This window comes from Lonchura striata, chromosome 4 (assembly GCF_050655825.1).
Source record: "Lonchura striata isolate lonStrDom1 chromosome 4, ASM5065582v1, whole genome shotgun sequence".
Taxonomy (NCBI): domain Eukaryota; kingdom Metazoa; phylum Chordata; class Aves; order Passeriformes; family Estrildidae; genus Lonchura; species Lonchura striata.
The window spans coordinates 9,120,630-9,137,056 of record NC_140706.1 but is presented as its reverse complement, the minus strand read 5'-3'; the positions used below and the strand labels follow the sequence as shown (position 1 = coordinate 9,137,056).

General features: G+C 40.9%; 1 protein-coding gene across 19 annotated transcripts; it reads right to left on the bottom strand.

Moving 5' to 3' along the window:
- Positions 1–55: 55 nt before the first annotated feature.
- RNF4 (ring finger protein 4) lies at positions 56–16,405 on the bottom strand. 19 transcript variants are annotated; one of them, XM_085577600.1, is made up of 9 exons: positions 16,305–16,405; positions 9,652–9,815; positions 9,337–9,411; positions 9,066–9,186; positions 8,263–8,342; positions 7,034–7,043; positions 5,744–5,909; positions 3,093–3,141; positions 56–2,794 (listed from the first exon to the last, which is right to left on the bottom strand). In XM_085577600.1, exons 4-9 carry the CDS (start codon positions 9,121–9,123, stop codon positions 2,645–2,647), a joined length of 513 nt encoding a protein of 170 aa, XP_085433726.1. In that variant the 5' UTR covers positions 9,124–9,186; positions 9,337–9,411; positions 9,652–9,815; positions 16,305–16,405; the 3' UTR covers positions 56–2,644. The 19 variants fall into 19 exon arrangements, with proteins under 19 accessions (XP_085433726.1, XP_085433727.1, XP_085433718.1 ...); XM_085577601.1 differs by having other exon boundaries at positions 9,337–9,391; XM_085577592.1 differs by lacking the exon at positions 9,337–9,411 and adding an exon at positions 10,440–10,593 and having other exon boundaries at positions 16,214–16,328.
- Positions 16,406–16,427: the final 22 nt, after the last annotated feature.

Sequence of the window (16,427 nt, the reverse complement as noted above, 5' to 3'; positions counted from 1 at the left end):
CCTTCAGGATTATTTCCCCCCAAATCAATGACTCCAGTACAATAAAAAAAAACACTTGTGATTGATCAATCCAATTATTTTATTTTCACCCGTTAAGAGAACCCTCTGCCTACCAGCAGAGTTCAACATAGAGGGGCAAACAGACTTGAATACAATTAAATACAGGAAAAATTGAACTATATACAACAAGACAGACATCTACTTTATATAAAGATCTTTTCATTTTCTATGAGTTCTTGCCAATGTGAAATATTGCTGGAACTTAAATATATCAGACTTATTTTTTCCCCTTAAAGAAAAAGCATGGAATGAATTTCTATTTTTTTCCCTATGTACTGAGACATAATATTCTCTTTGAGATGCACAAAATTTGTGGCACTTCACAGGGTACACAAAGCTAAAAACTCTTTGTTATAGTTTATGATATCTAAATTTCAATTAGATCTGTTAATTGAGACACTAACTCTAAAGTGTTATTTACATGGAGGAAGTTGTGCAAAATCATTTAGGCCATGGCTAGCAGACTGTGAAAGATGCATGGTTAAGTGACTCACCCTCATCCTCAGCAGTAATCCCTTAAATCCTCTTCTGACTGTTCCTTTCACACAGCAGCCAACCCAGGAATCAGCCATAATATTTTTTTCTTTGTTAAGCTACTGGGACAAAGTAGCTTCTGTGACTCCTGTGGGTCTCTACAGTTTTAATGTTGGGCTGCTTCTCCTCATGTAATTAATGCTTTAAGCATCAAATCTCTGCTTTTGGGACACAACTGCAGCCATCACTGTCACCACAGTATCCTGAGACAGCTGTAGTCCTTGCTTGTAGTTTGTCTTACCCATGGGAGCACAGAGGAACCATCTGTGTGTAGCTCTGTAGGAGTCACCCTATTGCCACAATAAAGAAACTTCATATTCCTGTTAATAGCACTGAACCAAAGCCAGCCCAAACCAGGGTGGGGAAGGTACTGCATTTCTTCAGGCAGCCTTTGTATAACAAAACTCCCTATTACTATATCTAGAAACATAATAATTAAAAAAAAAAAAAGTCAACTTTGGGTTGCAAGGCAGCTCGAAACAGCTAATTTAGAAGAGCTTCTTTAATTAAAGGCTCCCTACAGATAAGGTCAGGTTAACAAAGACACTTGTGATACCAACACTAACTAAATACACCCTTCAGTTGTGCTGCACCAGGGCACAGAATGGTTCTTATAATGGTTTCTATAAGCAACCAACTGCAGAGAGGTGGACAAGTTTAATTCTGGAGTTTTTCATAGATGCACCTACCACAGCTGTGGATCATAAAAACCACTGATTTCAATCATCTTGTCTACATCAACCTGTTTCTATCAGCTCACCCTGGATTCCAGATCAGCTTGGACATTTTAGCTCTAAGTTTAAAATAGACATTTAGAACTCAGTCCTGAGCAAAAAGCGATTGGATAAGAGTGCATAAACTGGTGTACTCCTGCCTTCTCAGCTAGAGGATTTGTCTTTCCTAGGAGATATATCTGACTTCTTTTTTAAACTGCATAAAAAAACCTGGACAACCCTCAAGGGAAAGGGAGATTAAACTCTTCTCTAACTGGCTGTCAACATTGTTACTAAGCAGTTTTTAAAGCCTGCACTCCATAATGGCAGTACAGTTATTTAATTTTCAACCCTATTCACCAGGCTACATCCAGTCGGGTATCAGTGTAACAACAAGCAAAGAACAACAGCAAAGAGAACACACTGAACTTAAAGCACTACACTGAGATCAGCTGATAGAGAAAGAAGATCTGTAGGTAGTTTGGTATTCAGCATACAGATGAATTTGCTTCTTGTTCTTCACTAGGAAGCCTACAGAAGACTGTATTATCGACAGTTATTAGGAGAGAGTGTTACAGCACAAGTAAACTCAAGAGACCATCTCATGTGGGAAAATAAACTCAGCGTTGGGATTAAAATACAGGAATTCTTCACAGTTGAAACAATCAAGGAATTATTTTCACATTGTGCATGCTGCAATGTGTCTGTGTACTTGGGATCTCATGGAGTTCATAAAAACATCTGCATGTTCAAATCTTCTGCTCAAAACACTTGACTGCTGATTAACAGCAGCTTACTTTATTGCATAACCTTTGTTGTCAATTTAAGACTGATTTATGAAAAAACCACCCTTCAGTACAGTACTCACTCTACTTGGGCAAAGATGATATGCAAGAAAGCAAGAGTCATGAGCTTTTTACAGAATGAAAAAAGGCATAATGAAATTGTGAACTGCTAATCTGCCTTCTGAAAGGAAACTATTCCATATCTGTATGTGAAGGCAGGAATAATTAATAAGAGTAAAAAACCCAAAATATTCACACTCCCTCATTTCAGCATCAAAAAAAGTAGAAGGAAATGGATTAACTGCTTCCTTCGTAGTCTAGGTTGCTGATCTAGTTTAGACACAGTCATAGATGTAGCATGATAACCAGAAACGTAACAAGAAGCAACATGGACCATAAAAAAGCTGTCTACATACGTTCAAGTTGGTCTCCAAAAAAACCAGTTTTATTTGGATTTGTGCACAACCTGCTGCTCTTTAAATCTTCAGAGCACTGAAAATAAAACATTTCCCCCAGAATCCAGTTGAGTCTGTCCTGAGAAATAAAGTATACTCATATATAAATGGGATGATACTGTCTGTGAGTGAGTTTCTTCCTGCAGGTTGGGCAAGAGTTGGCATTCCTAAGGGAGTCACGGAGGCACTGACTGCAGAAGACATGGCCACATTTTGTTGACACAATCAGTCGTCCACTTTGCACAATCTAGAAGAAAAGAAACCACAACAGGCATTAGAAGTAAAGAATTCAACTTTGCTGGTCTACTGCCATCACACAAAGAGGACTTAGAATAGTAAGGAACCTGAAGATCTTCCAGTGCCATCCTGCCAAGGGTTCCTCCCTCTACTCCCACCACTAAGAAGTGACTTAGACTGATAAGTTATTATGAGCTTCAAGCCAGCTCTCTGTAACATCCCACATCAGCCAAATGAGTTGTACGCTCCCCCTCTGGCCCCTTCTCCCTCACACAGCATATAAAGGATGACAGCATGTGGATCCTTACCTCTGAGTAGACATCCATGCAAATTGGACAGCTAACAGTACCCGACGGCCTTGTGGTACAGTAAACAGAAGAAGAAAAAACATGCAGCCATTAATTTCACTGCACATCAAGGGTTACCCACACACAAAATGTCATGTCACCATCTGAGTGCACCATGATGCATTTCTTCTCAAGATTCCTGTGTACCTTTAACTCCTCAGTTTGTGGCATGTAATAACAAGATTGTGTCTCTCTGTCCTAAAGGAAAGATTTTTCCCTAGGGGGATGATGCACTCAGTCACCATGGTCTAGCACAAGAACTCACAGCAGTCTCTTGTTCTGTTCAGCACTAATCTCCAACAGCTCATCAATGACAGCTCTGTAAAAAAAGCACTGAGTTGTGCCTTGGAAACGAGTCATTCTAGAAAGGGAAGAGGCTGTCAGAAGTTCCAAAATCCCCTGCTCTAAATTAGCAACAGCCCAGTAACATAGGCATTCCAAGAACTCCTCCTTATAAAATGTAGGTCAGGAGCACACTAACACAAGGAAATACTCAACCCTAAATTTCCCGTTCCAAGGCAGAAAGACCAACTCAGTGTCTGTTACTGGGCTGTGGTTACACACGAGCCTCTGCTGCCTTCAGCCTCCACGACAGCAGTACTGCACGCACACTTAGCAACAGACACAGCTCGGCTGCCTAGGGAACGTGTCCCAGCCCAAGGGCTGAATAGTATCAGCTAGCAGAAACAAAAGAGCTTCCTGAAACTTTTCTTTACAAACTCATCTCTAGTTTAAACCTTCAGAACTCTTTACCTAAATGCTTGGCTTTCTTGTGTCACTGCCCATGCTGAACCACAGTTTGTAATTTATTAATTAAACAGGCACAGAAAGCATGAGATGGCCTTTAACCCATTATCTTAAATTCAAGGAGGGAGCACTACATCTACCCCTAGTTTCATCTACAGAATTTAACTCCACTAATTCTCCCATTTTTACTCCTCAAATTCTTGAGGCACCAGCTATAATACTTCAGTAACAAATTCCAATTGATGATCATCTTAGAAGGATTAAGAGTCCAACACTACAGATGGCTCTGGCAATCCCCACCATCAGGAAGGACTCTTTTGTCAATGTTAAATGTTGCAGCACTGAGTTCTTTCAGCCTTACCTACACAGACCAGGAAGGTGCAATCTTTAAAAAAAGGAGACTGAAGGAATGAACTATTACTTTTTATATTATCCAATTAGTGGTATTTGTACCCTGAAGTACTTAACAACCAATATTTAAACATTTACAACTTCACTGGCAAAGCACATTATGGATTAGAGTAACAGGAATTTTTGGTGGCATATTTATGACCTGGCACCAAAAAGCTACATATACAAGTTGTCTCCTACACTGCCTTTCAGTAATCCAAAAGGTTCAAAGCACATCAGCTTCATTTAACCCTGTATGTCCCCTGTTCCTCACAAAAAAAAAAATCCAAAAAACCCCAAAAAAAAACTTTAGAAGAAGTTTATACCACAATTCTTATATCCTTCTGATGCCTTAGACAGGCTACCTAGAAGACAGGCTAGAGAAAGTTGAAAGAATAAAGTGGGTATTTATTAAAAGGCCTTCAAAGGATATACCTTGGGCAGTACAAAGCCTCACAGAGGCCACACCCAAGATGGACAACAGTCACAAGTTTCTCAGCTGGATGTAAGTTTGGTCTGTTTGCATATCAGAGGTTAATTGTCCAATTATAGTTTCAGGTAATAAAGTCACATTTCCCCAGTTTCCCCCACCATTCATTTTTGTTTACATTTTCCAGGGCCCGAGGCAAATGGGGCAACCTTGGTTCCCAGGCCCAGAAGGATTTAGTCTAACCAAAAAATGGGAAGAAAGTATTCTAACTAGCATTCTATATAGCCTTCAAAGTTATACACTAAAATGCAGTACAAAAAATACAAAAGCTAATAACTTGAAGGCATCACTTCAACTTGCTGAGTCACGTAGACACTGGATTTTATTTCCTCAGCCTAACACACTGAAGCATGATTTACTTTCTCTGCAGTATGGGGTCTTTACTGACTCAAACAGCAAGATTCCCATCCCAGATGCAAACGTATCAGTGCTCCATGACATCCATGGGACAGAACAAAAACTGACCATAGGAGCATGACCTCCAGCATCACCTTGCAAATATACCTTGGGGAAGCACAGTGGTTCCTTTGAGAAAGGCAGCAACTGGCACAGTATGTAAAAAAGCAGGGAAAGCATGGTTTTACTGGAATTTGCCAGTCTGATGCCTGCCAGTCTTGTGATACAAACCTCATGGACACTAGCATAAGTATTTTATATCTAATGCAACTACTGGAGCTTTGTAGGAAAATGAAATACAACAGAGGAGCTCTGGCCTGTGACTAATTTCCACTTCCTTGCCATACCCCACACTCATCTTTAAGGCCGTATACAAAGCTGTAGATTTGTTTTGGGCTGGTTTTTCATCCTAAAGTGAAAATGGTATCATTTGACTATCATGCCACGTAGGATGCTATACACTCATTAAAGGAGGAAACTGAGTAAGTGAAGGCTTCAAAGGAAGTCAGGTGATAACAAATACAACTCAGTCCTGTCTGTCTCAAAAGAAGCACAACTCCATGTTTGGTACCTCACGAGGCATACGTACTTGGAACTTGCAGTTTCCTCTTCCAGTGGTCCCAGTTCTCGAGATGCTTTATCAGCCACATACACATCATTATCTCTTGTTTCATCTTCATCATCACTACTCAGTACACAGCTGTCTGCCTGTCGTTGGCTTCTTAGTCTCAGATTTCTCCTTTGTCGTTGGTTCTCTGTAAATTAATTTTGTTAAATTTGCTATACTATTATCTATCTCTGGAACTATCCTTGAAATGCAAGATTAGATCATATTCAGCTGGGTTAAAAGCAGTCTTAAACAAGCTAAATAAATATTAAGGCTGAATATGTTTAGACACTGAATATTCTGCTACATACTGACACAAATAATTTGATCTATTCACCCTACAAACAGCTAAAATTTAATCTCGAAGATCCTCAGTGTCACACTGAGGAATTCCATGTAATTACACTACCTGTGAATTAATCTCCACTATAAAGGGAAGACAATTCTCCCAATCCTTACTGACAGAAACTGCTACAATCCTATGTTGAGGAACTGCAACAATTGCTATGATCTGGAAGAGAGAGGACTGAACACAAGTTTATCTCTGCAACTCCGGTATCCATGTAGAAATAAGCTACTAAACAATAAAATTACACAAAAAGGCACAAAATTAAAACCACTTCCTGCCCAAGTGTTCAGCTACAACTTTTACTGTAAGCATTTTTCACTTACTCTTGCTTCATTCAGAGTACAGAACAGATTACGCTTTAGATAAGCAGCTGACAACATAATAATGCATCTCCAATAATGTAATTAGAACTATGTCTTAAAGATGTAATAGATTAACTTCTTTAGACCTGTATTTTAACATCTAAAGTAGAAAAAAAAGTTAATATTTCTCACTGCAAAATTTGAGGCATGGTAGTGATTTGTGCTCATAGTATGAATTAGTCTTTCTTTAGTTCCTTTACTGCAATACAAGTTAAACCAAACATCTGACTCTTTTTTTCATTCGCAACCAATATTCTAGTGCTAATTAAAATTATTGTCAACTTGGGGCTTAAAGAAATTTTGTCTTTAGAAATTAAGATAAAGTATTTAGAGCAGCTTTTGATGTATTTTATTTCAGATACTTTCTACAAGCTCTGATACTAACTAAAAAACAGAGACTGGATTAATTCTCTAAGGCACTGGCCAATGCTTTAACAATGTCCTTGGTCTTTCGCAGTTTCAATAAATGCTGCTCAAATTCATTGGAAAAGGCAAACAAAAAATAATAATTATTACATTTAGGAGAATTCCATTATCAATTTTATTGAAATGTCAACTCACCTTCAACAATCTTGCATCAATACACATGGGAAGGGAGAGAAAAGAAAATACAATTAGACTTTGTTGCGCACCCCTGGTCCTACATACAAAGATGAGCTAGGCACAGAAGTTCCAACAAAACAAGTTAAGAATGATAGGCTATTACTCTTACTTTGATTAGGACTATTAAAAGTAGTATATTAAATGATTCACTGTAAACAACTACGTGGATGCTGATGGTTCTGCTCCCACTGCTCCAACTTTTCAAACCACCTGAACCCACTCCTCCCTGCTCCCCCATTTCAGTTCCATGGTTTAGGGTTTCAGGTGATTCTTTCTCCTCAGTACTGATGTCTGTAAACACTTCATATTACAGCAGCTGCTGAAGAGAAGAAACCCAATCCCCAACCTGCTCTTGGTGGAACTGGAGCAGGGTAAGTGCAAATTCTGTTGTTAAGTTTGAGGCCCTTCCTTTGCAAAGGCTCAGGAATAACTCCAGCAAGAAATACTCCCTATGCTATTCCTGTTGCTTGTTTCTGCTTGGCACAGCAGCAGTGGGATCCCAAAACTGAGGGAATAAACAACACTGTCAGCTGGATCAAAGACTATTCTAGCTTTCAAAAGAGCAGAAAAATATAAGGTTTTTAAAAGACTTCTGGGAGTATTAACCTGAACTTATCTTACCAACTCTTTTTTTTACTTGGCTTTTTCTTTAAATCATTGGCCTATAGGGGTATTAGAAAAAATTCTTCACCAAGAGTTGTCAAGCACTGCAAGGGACTGCCCAGGGCAGCCCAGTGGCATTGGCCTGAAATTACCCCTGGAACTATTTCCAAGACACACAGTTGTGGTGCTTATGGACATAGCTTGGTTGTGGACTTTGGTGGTGCTGGGTGAAAGGCTGGACTTGATCTTAGAGGTCCTTTCCAACCCAACAATTCTGATTCTATCTTTGCTATATCTGGAAAAAATTCAACTATCAACTGCATCTCTAAGTAATGTTACATTATTTATGACTGATCTATATAAACTCCATGTTCCAGAGCAAAATGTTATTTTATACTACCCTATCACTAACTGCAAGTACACCTCCAGAGCAACTTCTTTGTTATCTGTAACACAGGCCCTTCAGGCCCTGACAAGCCAAATACGAACTTAAAACTTACCCTTAAAGTCAGATTCTATCAGGCAACACATGAGAAAATTAATCTGACTACAGTATTTAGTCAAGTGTGCTATTCACTACTTACCACAATGGAATCATTATGAGTTAGATCAACGACTACAGGATCAGAAGATTCGCATGTGAGATCTACTACTTCTTCACCAGCTGAAAATCAAAGTTAGAATCGAGGTCAGTGATTGCAGAGGAGGAAAACTGCCTGCCACTGTATAACAGCCTAGGATTCAACCATCTCCTGTCCATTTTGTCTTCAGGAATGAGTCCAACAGCTTACTCAAGCTTTGCCCTCAGCAATCCACAGAGAGCTTTACCAGCCCTCAGCAAGCTGAAATGCAAAAGAGCAGCTAAGCTCCTCACACAGTTCTGTTGGATGACAACAGCAACAGACAACTCATCTGATGGGAGAATGCTTATCACACAGAAATATAACATGAATCATATAGGATATAATAGTACTGTGCTGTGCATATTCCCTTGAGGGATTCGGCACAATTAATGATAAAAAGTTTTCCTTATCTTCTTCATAACTGGGAGTTTTGAAATTTTGTTTGCCATTCTGTGTAGCGGCAGCTGCTGTAACTCCCATCTCATCTGAATAGACATGCAGATGTTTGAGCAACTCTTGAGGACTTTCTGTGTAACCCATTTATCACTAGTGACAAATGCACTGTAGCTCAGTAACAAACCAAACCAGTTTTCAGTAGGCTTGTTGTTTAGCCATGCCATAGTGTGTGCCACTAGGCACTTCCTAAAATCATGTTTCCCTTCTTCTCCAGTAAACAGCCTAGAAACTGGCAAAAACACATGTTCAGCTGGACCCAAACCCTCCAGAAGCACTTTCTGTTCTTATCACTTCAAAAGAAAGCTTACCACTTTCTTCAAGTTCTATTGGCTCTGCTTCTGAAGCCATTTCAGCAGTAGAAGCCATGAGCCTGCTTCTTTTTCGAGCTTGCCTAGAATTAACTGTTCCTCCACGGCGCTTCCGTTGAGTCTAAGAGAGAACAAAGACTTAGCATTTTCTGTGCAAGCAATATTAACATAGCCCTCAATTTTGCAACACCAATAAAAGCACACAAGGGTACAGAAAACACTCCTGGAATGGCTGTAATAGTCATCAAAAGGTGGTATGGGTTATTCTTACCGGAATCGATTCCAGCGAGGAAAAAACATCAGCCCAGATCCAGATCTCTTACCAGCTGCCTCACCAAGAAAAAGCCTATCATGATGGTTTGCAAATGAGAAACTAGTTCACAGTTTATCAGGTTTTGCTGACATTGTGAGCATTTCTGTACTACTGCTAGCACCTAGAGTGATTAAAAATCTTTACTGAACTTACATGAAAATTCAGTCTACTTATGTCCTGTGTTTTAGCTACAAACTCTTAAAACAGTTTGCAGAAATACAATGGAAAACATCTTTCAAGAATCAGGTTTGCAGTGAGTAGCAAAATACTTACTGTGCTCATAATGTTTCTTGATCTCAAACCACTGAAAATGAGGTACAAACACCACAAAAGTAATGGCAAGGAAGCTACAGCTATAATTTCCTTAGATTCCTTTAGGTAGCTCCCTAATAAAAACTCCAGGTTTCTGAAGATGAGAGGATGATGTTCTTCCAAACCTGTCAAAGAGAAGAGAGAAGGTTACCCGTCTGCAATGCTTGTATCTCCAATACCCCTGCTCTAAGATTCCCATTCCTGGGCCACCAGTTTCTGCCCAAAGCCAGAGGGGAGAGAAGTCCCCAAGTTCAGTATGTGAGCCTCAGACACCTGCAACTGGGCCTGAAGCCTCAGTCATTCTCACCTGTGAACTAAACACCTGGAAAAGTGAGTTTGACAGCAAACTAGAATATAAAACATCCCAATGACATTGAACTGAAAAACAACTGAATGATACTCAAGGCAATGTCTGTGGGCAGGAATCAGTGGGAATTTTGTCATCAACAGCCATCTTCAGAGAACCTGAACTCCAGATGAGTGGCTTTCTTCTGCAACCCATCTCCAGATTCCAACAGCTGGGAGCCAAACAGCTTGAGAGGAATTTAAAGCAAGTGAAGCAGAAATTTCAGTTTCAAAATACGTGCTGACATGCAGGAGAATATGAGCACCCTGTAGCTGCCCTGTTACCTGCACATGTGCACGCCCAGCTAACTGCCGAGGAGGAGAGGTGACAAGCATAAAAGCAGCTCTAACTGACAGGGTACTCAAGGTCCCATCTCGGAGCCTGCCTGTGCTACAGTTCCCACCTGTCCAACGCACAGAGCAGAGCTGGGGCTGGGCAAGGGCACAGTGGAAGGACCGGGAAAAGAGCAACTGTGTGTCTTGAGGTGGCTGCACACTCTGGTATCCCCTGTCGTCTGCTCTGTGCTCACATAGGAGACCTGTAGCTTCCAGTTAGACCTGAAAGGGGCGGGGGAAGTAGTGGAGTTATTTTGGTGCCTGTGTTCAAAAACACAGAGATAAGAGTCTGGATTTCTCCCAGCTTTCGGTTTTCTTTCTCCAGAGAGAGAGAGTTTTTCCTTGTGTTTTTAGCTAGTTTCTTGTTCCTTAGCTGAGGCAGTAAGCTTTTTCCTGGGACTGTGGCTTCTTCTTGTGGAAATGTTCAGCTTTTCTCTGGTGCAGAACATTAGAACATTGCCCGGGGACCCCCTGCTGCCGAGCCACACCTACAGAAAGGACTCTGAATCTATCATTTCTTCAGAGCAGCAAGAGGTTTTATTATTTAACATTATTCACTCCTTTTTTCATGCCTGTGACCAATCTGATAGTGAAAAAAAACCCCAACCTGTTTATTTAACATTCTCCACGAGCATTCCTTTTGAACCTGTGGGGGACAGGTTGCTAAATCCAGCCTTTTATTAGGGGTGACACCCTTTCAGGACGTTTCCTCCTAAATTTGTCCAAAACCAGGACACTATTTTAAACAAGAACTGCTAACTGTCTTCAGAGCTGACTGATTTTTGCCACAAAGACCAGCATAGACTCTGTAGTCTACTCCCAGATGGGGAAACATATGAACACACAATGGGATGGAACAGCACTGGTAGTCAATGCTAGCCTTCAATTAAAGGAAACCTGACTGATCTTTTTCCGCTTCAACTTACTCCATTTCTTAAATCACTTTAAGAGACCTGTTAACACTGAACTGTGACATTATTAAAACAAAACATGCTTGATAAAAATGCTTGCACTCAATTTGGTACTTATTATGAAGCCCAAAGATATATTTATGTAGTTTCAAGTAACACAATATACCACTCATCATTTTAAAACCAGTACAAAAGCCAAAATGAAAGTCAATATGCCTTTTTTTTCCCCCTCAGTTGAACTACATATGCCAATCTTAATGCTTAGTGAGTCCATGGGCACAACAGATCTCATTTTCAGAACTATTATGTGTAACACCCACTCCCAAGATATTTTTAGAAATCTAAATTGACATGCTGAAATTTCTGGTAGATAAGAAATAGCCTTATGTTGTCACCTGGGATGTTGAAGGACTCAGGCTACCAGAGAAGGTAGAGTGACTTCAGTCTCTTGCTTCCTCAATGCAGGATTCACCTGTGCAATCATTTCCTTAACATTTTGTGTCCAGGTAATGAGAATTCTCTTTTTAACACTTCATCCCACTGTTCTTAAGGCCTAGATTTCATTTCACTTGCTAAGAAAGAAAGCTCTGTGAGCTTTATCAACATTCTTGGGAACATCCTATTTTACTCACTTTACTGAGTTTCTGGGATAGGAGCCAAGAACTTTTAAAACCGGACCATGACAAATGCTGCAATCGTACAAAAACCCAACCAAAGAAAAAACAGAAGAACGGTGAGACATTTTCTAGTGCTTTACAAGTTCCTAGTTCCATATGACTATTATTTATGGATTTGGAGTTTTCAGGAGACCGGGGAAGAGAGAGGGGAAGGAGGATGATGAGGCATGAGGGATGGAGTCAAGGGAGAGAACCATCCCTAAACCTTACATATCTGCTCTTTCAAAATAATTGCTTCAAGACAAGTTACCATCTTCGTTGACCAGCTACAAATGAAATGAAAAATTACTTAGGTAAACCACTTTTGGGCACACAGCAAGAGGATGAACAAGAGTGAGCAACACACAAGGTATACTAAGAAGTTAGGCCATTAGATTATTTGTAAGTCATCAAGAAAGCCAAGACACGTTTTCCTCGATTGTCGTCAAATATTGAATTGGAAAAAATATCTGGACATTAAAAAGCTGGGAAAGGTTAGTCAGTGCACACACCTGAGAAATATAAAGAAATGAACTTTATATAAGCTTATTTTAAATTACAAGTTGTCAGAACTGTTTTTAAATAGAATCTTTCAGCACAACAACATTGACATATCTGCAGTGCTGAAAGACAGCAAAAAAATAAGCCTATTGTATTCATAAGGCAGCACGGGTTTGAATGTAAAATACCCAGAAAGTTTCACAACTTGTGCTTTTCAGACTTAATACTGAATACAACCCAGTGCAATGGTATATTTAGAAAGGGTTAAAAACCTTGCAGGGAACACTTCTGATGGCTTCAAACAAAAACTTGCACAGATTCTCCTTGGCTGTGAGTGGCTTAAATGCCTAAGAAGAGCATAACAGAAGAAAAAAATTAAGCCAACCAACCAACCAAGCTGAATTTTAAAGTTATGGTGAAAACAGAAATAACACACAATATAAGACATATTAAGACCTTCCTATCCACTTTAAATACTCAGATGCTTCTTTATCCAGACACAAAAGAACAGATTATTTACAGGATTACTGTAATGTTTGTGAACATAGGATTACTGTGAAATGTCTCAGAGGATCTCATATCAACCCTCATTGCAGTGGAGGACAGAACCACCTTTTGATACAAGTGACAGAGCACACCTTTGCTATTTAAATGGTTTAGTTTTCAGAATCTTAGAACACTGACAACTGGGTTTCTTTATAATTAATGCAGAGAGTACATAAAAGGCACAAATGTTCCTTCAGGCTCAATGCCTCTTCAGAAGTTGCTTCTGAAGAACTGAGAACAGACAGTCACAGGGAAGCTCATCACTGTAAAACTACCACAAATCATCACCAGTAGGTTCATCAATATCAACATGGCTCATCTCAGGAGAGTCCTGTTTACTAAGAAAATCAGACTGCTGGAATTTATTAGGACTATGGAAAGAGTCTTACGATCCAGTAACATTTTTGCTTTTTAAGAGCAAACCTTTTCTGTGGGCATATAGATATCCACATGCTATTGGCTTACTTGGGAAACCTCACTGAACATCAACTGCCCAAATATTTTGAAAACAAAGCAGAATTCATTTTCTTAAATACACCATAGATCATGTTTAGTAATTTACAGGAATAGTGTATACACATTGCACATTAAGAGATACACTCATCTGGAAGGATTCCTTAAAAAATTTCAAAACTGCAGGACCACTTAATAACATAGTTTGTTAAACAGGACTAGACAGTTAATGGGCTATATATATATATATACATATATATATATATAGCATATAACACTCTTCTTCCAGCAGTCACTATGAAACCACCCAGCACCAAGACTCCCAGGAGTTGTTAATATAAGGAATTACTGCAGCAACCTCTCCTCTTCAACACAAAGACATCCAGTAACCTCACTCACAGCTTTGGCTGCAGTTATCTGTGAGATTCTAGCAAAATACATGCAGACATCAATTTGAAATTCTAAAGTTATGACTTTTGAAGAAGTAAAAAGACTCTTCTTTGTGTAAAAACTTAGCAAGCCAAAAAATACTTTTAACTTTTACAGACTTTCTACTGCTTCACTGCAGGACAGTACAGAACCAGAAAAGGCCACTCCCCTTCCTGTCCTATGCAGAGTTCTGCACATGCAGTTATTGTTCCTAAACAGTGCTGATCTCAGAACAAGTAACATTTCAAAGACTATAAGTACCAACTTTTCTCTGTACTTGACAAAAAAGGTCAAGCTATTTAAATTAACAATGTTTATACTAGGAGTGATAACTGCTGTTATTCATCATTTAAGTCTCTTTTTTTTTTCCCTCTACAAAAAAAATCAACATTTTCACTCAGTATAAGCTGAGCTAATTAAACATGTTGGAATTACCACTCAAAACCAATTCATTCTCTAGAATACTGAAAACTTTTCTTGCACCACTCTCAAAATGAAATCTTGGTCTCCCACGTGAATGGAGGCAAATTGTCTGAAGCAAGAGATAGACATTTCCCCTGTCTCACTAACACAAATAAAACTTAAGTTCGTATTTATCCTAAACATGACAAATACACTAAAGTAGCTACTTAAAGAAATCAATAATGCCAGTCCAAACATTGGGAATGTGCAAGGCACAGCTGACAAGACAATTATATGTTGAATTTGTCAAAATGGGATATCTGAATGATGCCTTAAGTTTTAGTTTTATATTTTCAGATCCCGTACTGGATTAGTGTTTAACTCTGAACTTTTATATAGACTGTTAGTAAGCTCTCATCACAGTTTGGTCTGACAAAACAATCCTTCCAGGCCTGAAAACCAAGGTTACCATCACAGCCTCATACCTGAAAAGTATAAACAAATGTAAATTGGGGGTAAGTAAACCGGGGGAATGTCACTTCATTACCCGAAGCTGTAATTGGACAATTAACCCCTGATATGCAAGGAGACCAAACAAGTATCTGCCTGAAAAACTCGTGACTGTAGTCCATCTTGCTTGTAGCCTCTGCGAGGCTCTTGCACTGCCCAAGGTGTATCTGTTAAGAGCCTTTAATAAATTCCCACTTTATTCTCTAATTCTGTCTAGCCTCTGTTCTAGGCAGCCAGTCCAAGACATCACCATGCCTTTAAGACTTTGCTTCTCATTTCTACTCCAGATGTCTTTTTGTACCCCCAACAACAGGAAGCACTGTATCAAAGATGCATCTGCATAACAACATTTTTGTCCTCAGAAGATGCACATACCAGGCACAAAGTGCTAGTCTTTTTTTTTTTTTTTTTTTTTTACCGCGGAGAACACTAATTTTTCACCCTTCTAAACCTTCCTATCCTGTATTTCCAGTACTTTTAAAGACGCTCTCATTTTCTCAAACTGCTGTGAAAAAAGAAACTGAGTCTCTGTTACCCAAATTAGGTAAAACGTTCCCATACTAAGAGACCTTGTGAGAGGCACCATAAAAAGAGTAAAGATGAGAAATAACCAGCTTATAAACAGAAACACACCAGTCTGCCTGTTCTAAGCAGGCAGTTACACCTACAGACAAATATGACATGTTCATAAATAACATAAAAAACCCAAAAAGGTTCCAAAAACAACCAAGAAATCCCCCAAACCCACCCACAGAACAAAACAACACACTGAACCTTTTCATCGGCCGTATGTCTTATTCCAGACAGAGCAAAGAAAAATGGATACTGGCCAGAAGTAAAGCTCAGTGCTCCTACTTGCACAAGTTTCTCCGAGAGACGCCACAACTCACTTTCAATAATCTCAAAAACAGAATAAAGCAAAAAAAAAGAAAAAAAAATAGTAGAGTCTTTCCACATCCTGTAATAAAGTGCAGGTGCGGGCTGAGGCAGGCGAGGAACATTCCCCCCCCCCTCCTACTGTCACACAAAATGGGAGGGCAGAGCGACAACTTCATGCAGCTACATCCACCGAGCCCCGGCCGCTCCTCCGGAGAACAGACCCGTCCTGCGGGGCAGGAGCGGCGACAGCCCGGCCGTGCCCGCCCCTCGGCTACGGCCGCCCGCGCCCCGGGCCGGGCAGGGAGGAGCGGCCCCGGAGCGCCCGGCCGGGCCGAGCAGGGCGGCCCCGCCACGCGGCTCTCGGCAGCGGCTGCGGGGGAGCCGCTCGGACCGGGCCGCACCCGGGGAAGGGGCTCGGGCACCGTCCTCAGGCCGGAGCGGGGGCGGCGCCGGCCCAGCCCCGCGCACCGGCAGGAACGGCCGCATCTCCTCCGCTCCCCCCACTGCGGCCGGGAACGGCTGCTTCCCCTTCCGCTTCCCCTTCCTCTCCCTCACCTGCCGCCCCGGACCGTCGGGCAAGCGGGAGGGACGGACCCGGCAGCGCCGCTCCCCCCACCCGGCCGAGCCCCCGGCCCGCCGCGCTCACCTCAGAGCCGGCCGGCAGCGGCCCACGGCAGCGCCCGCCCCCGCACGCTTACCATTGGCTGAGCTGCGGCCTCGCGCCCGCCGAGTGGCCGACGCGCACGTCAATCAAATAGCGGTTAGACGG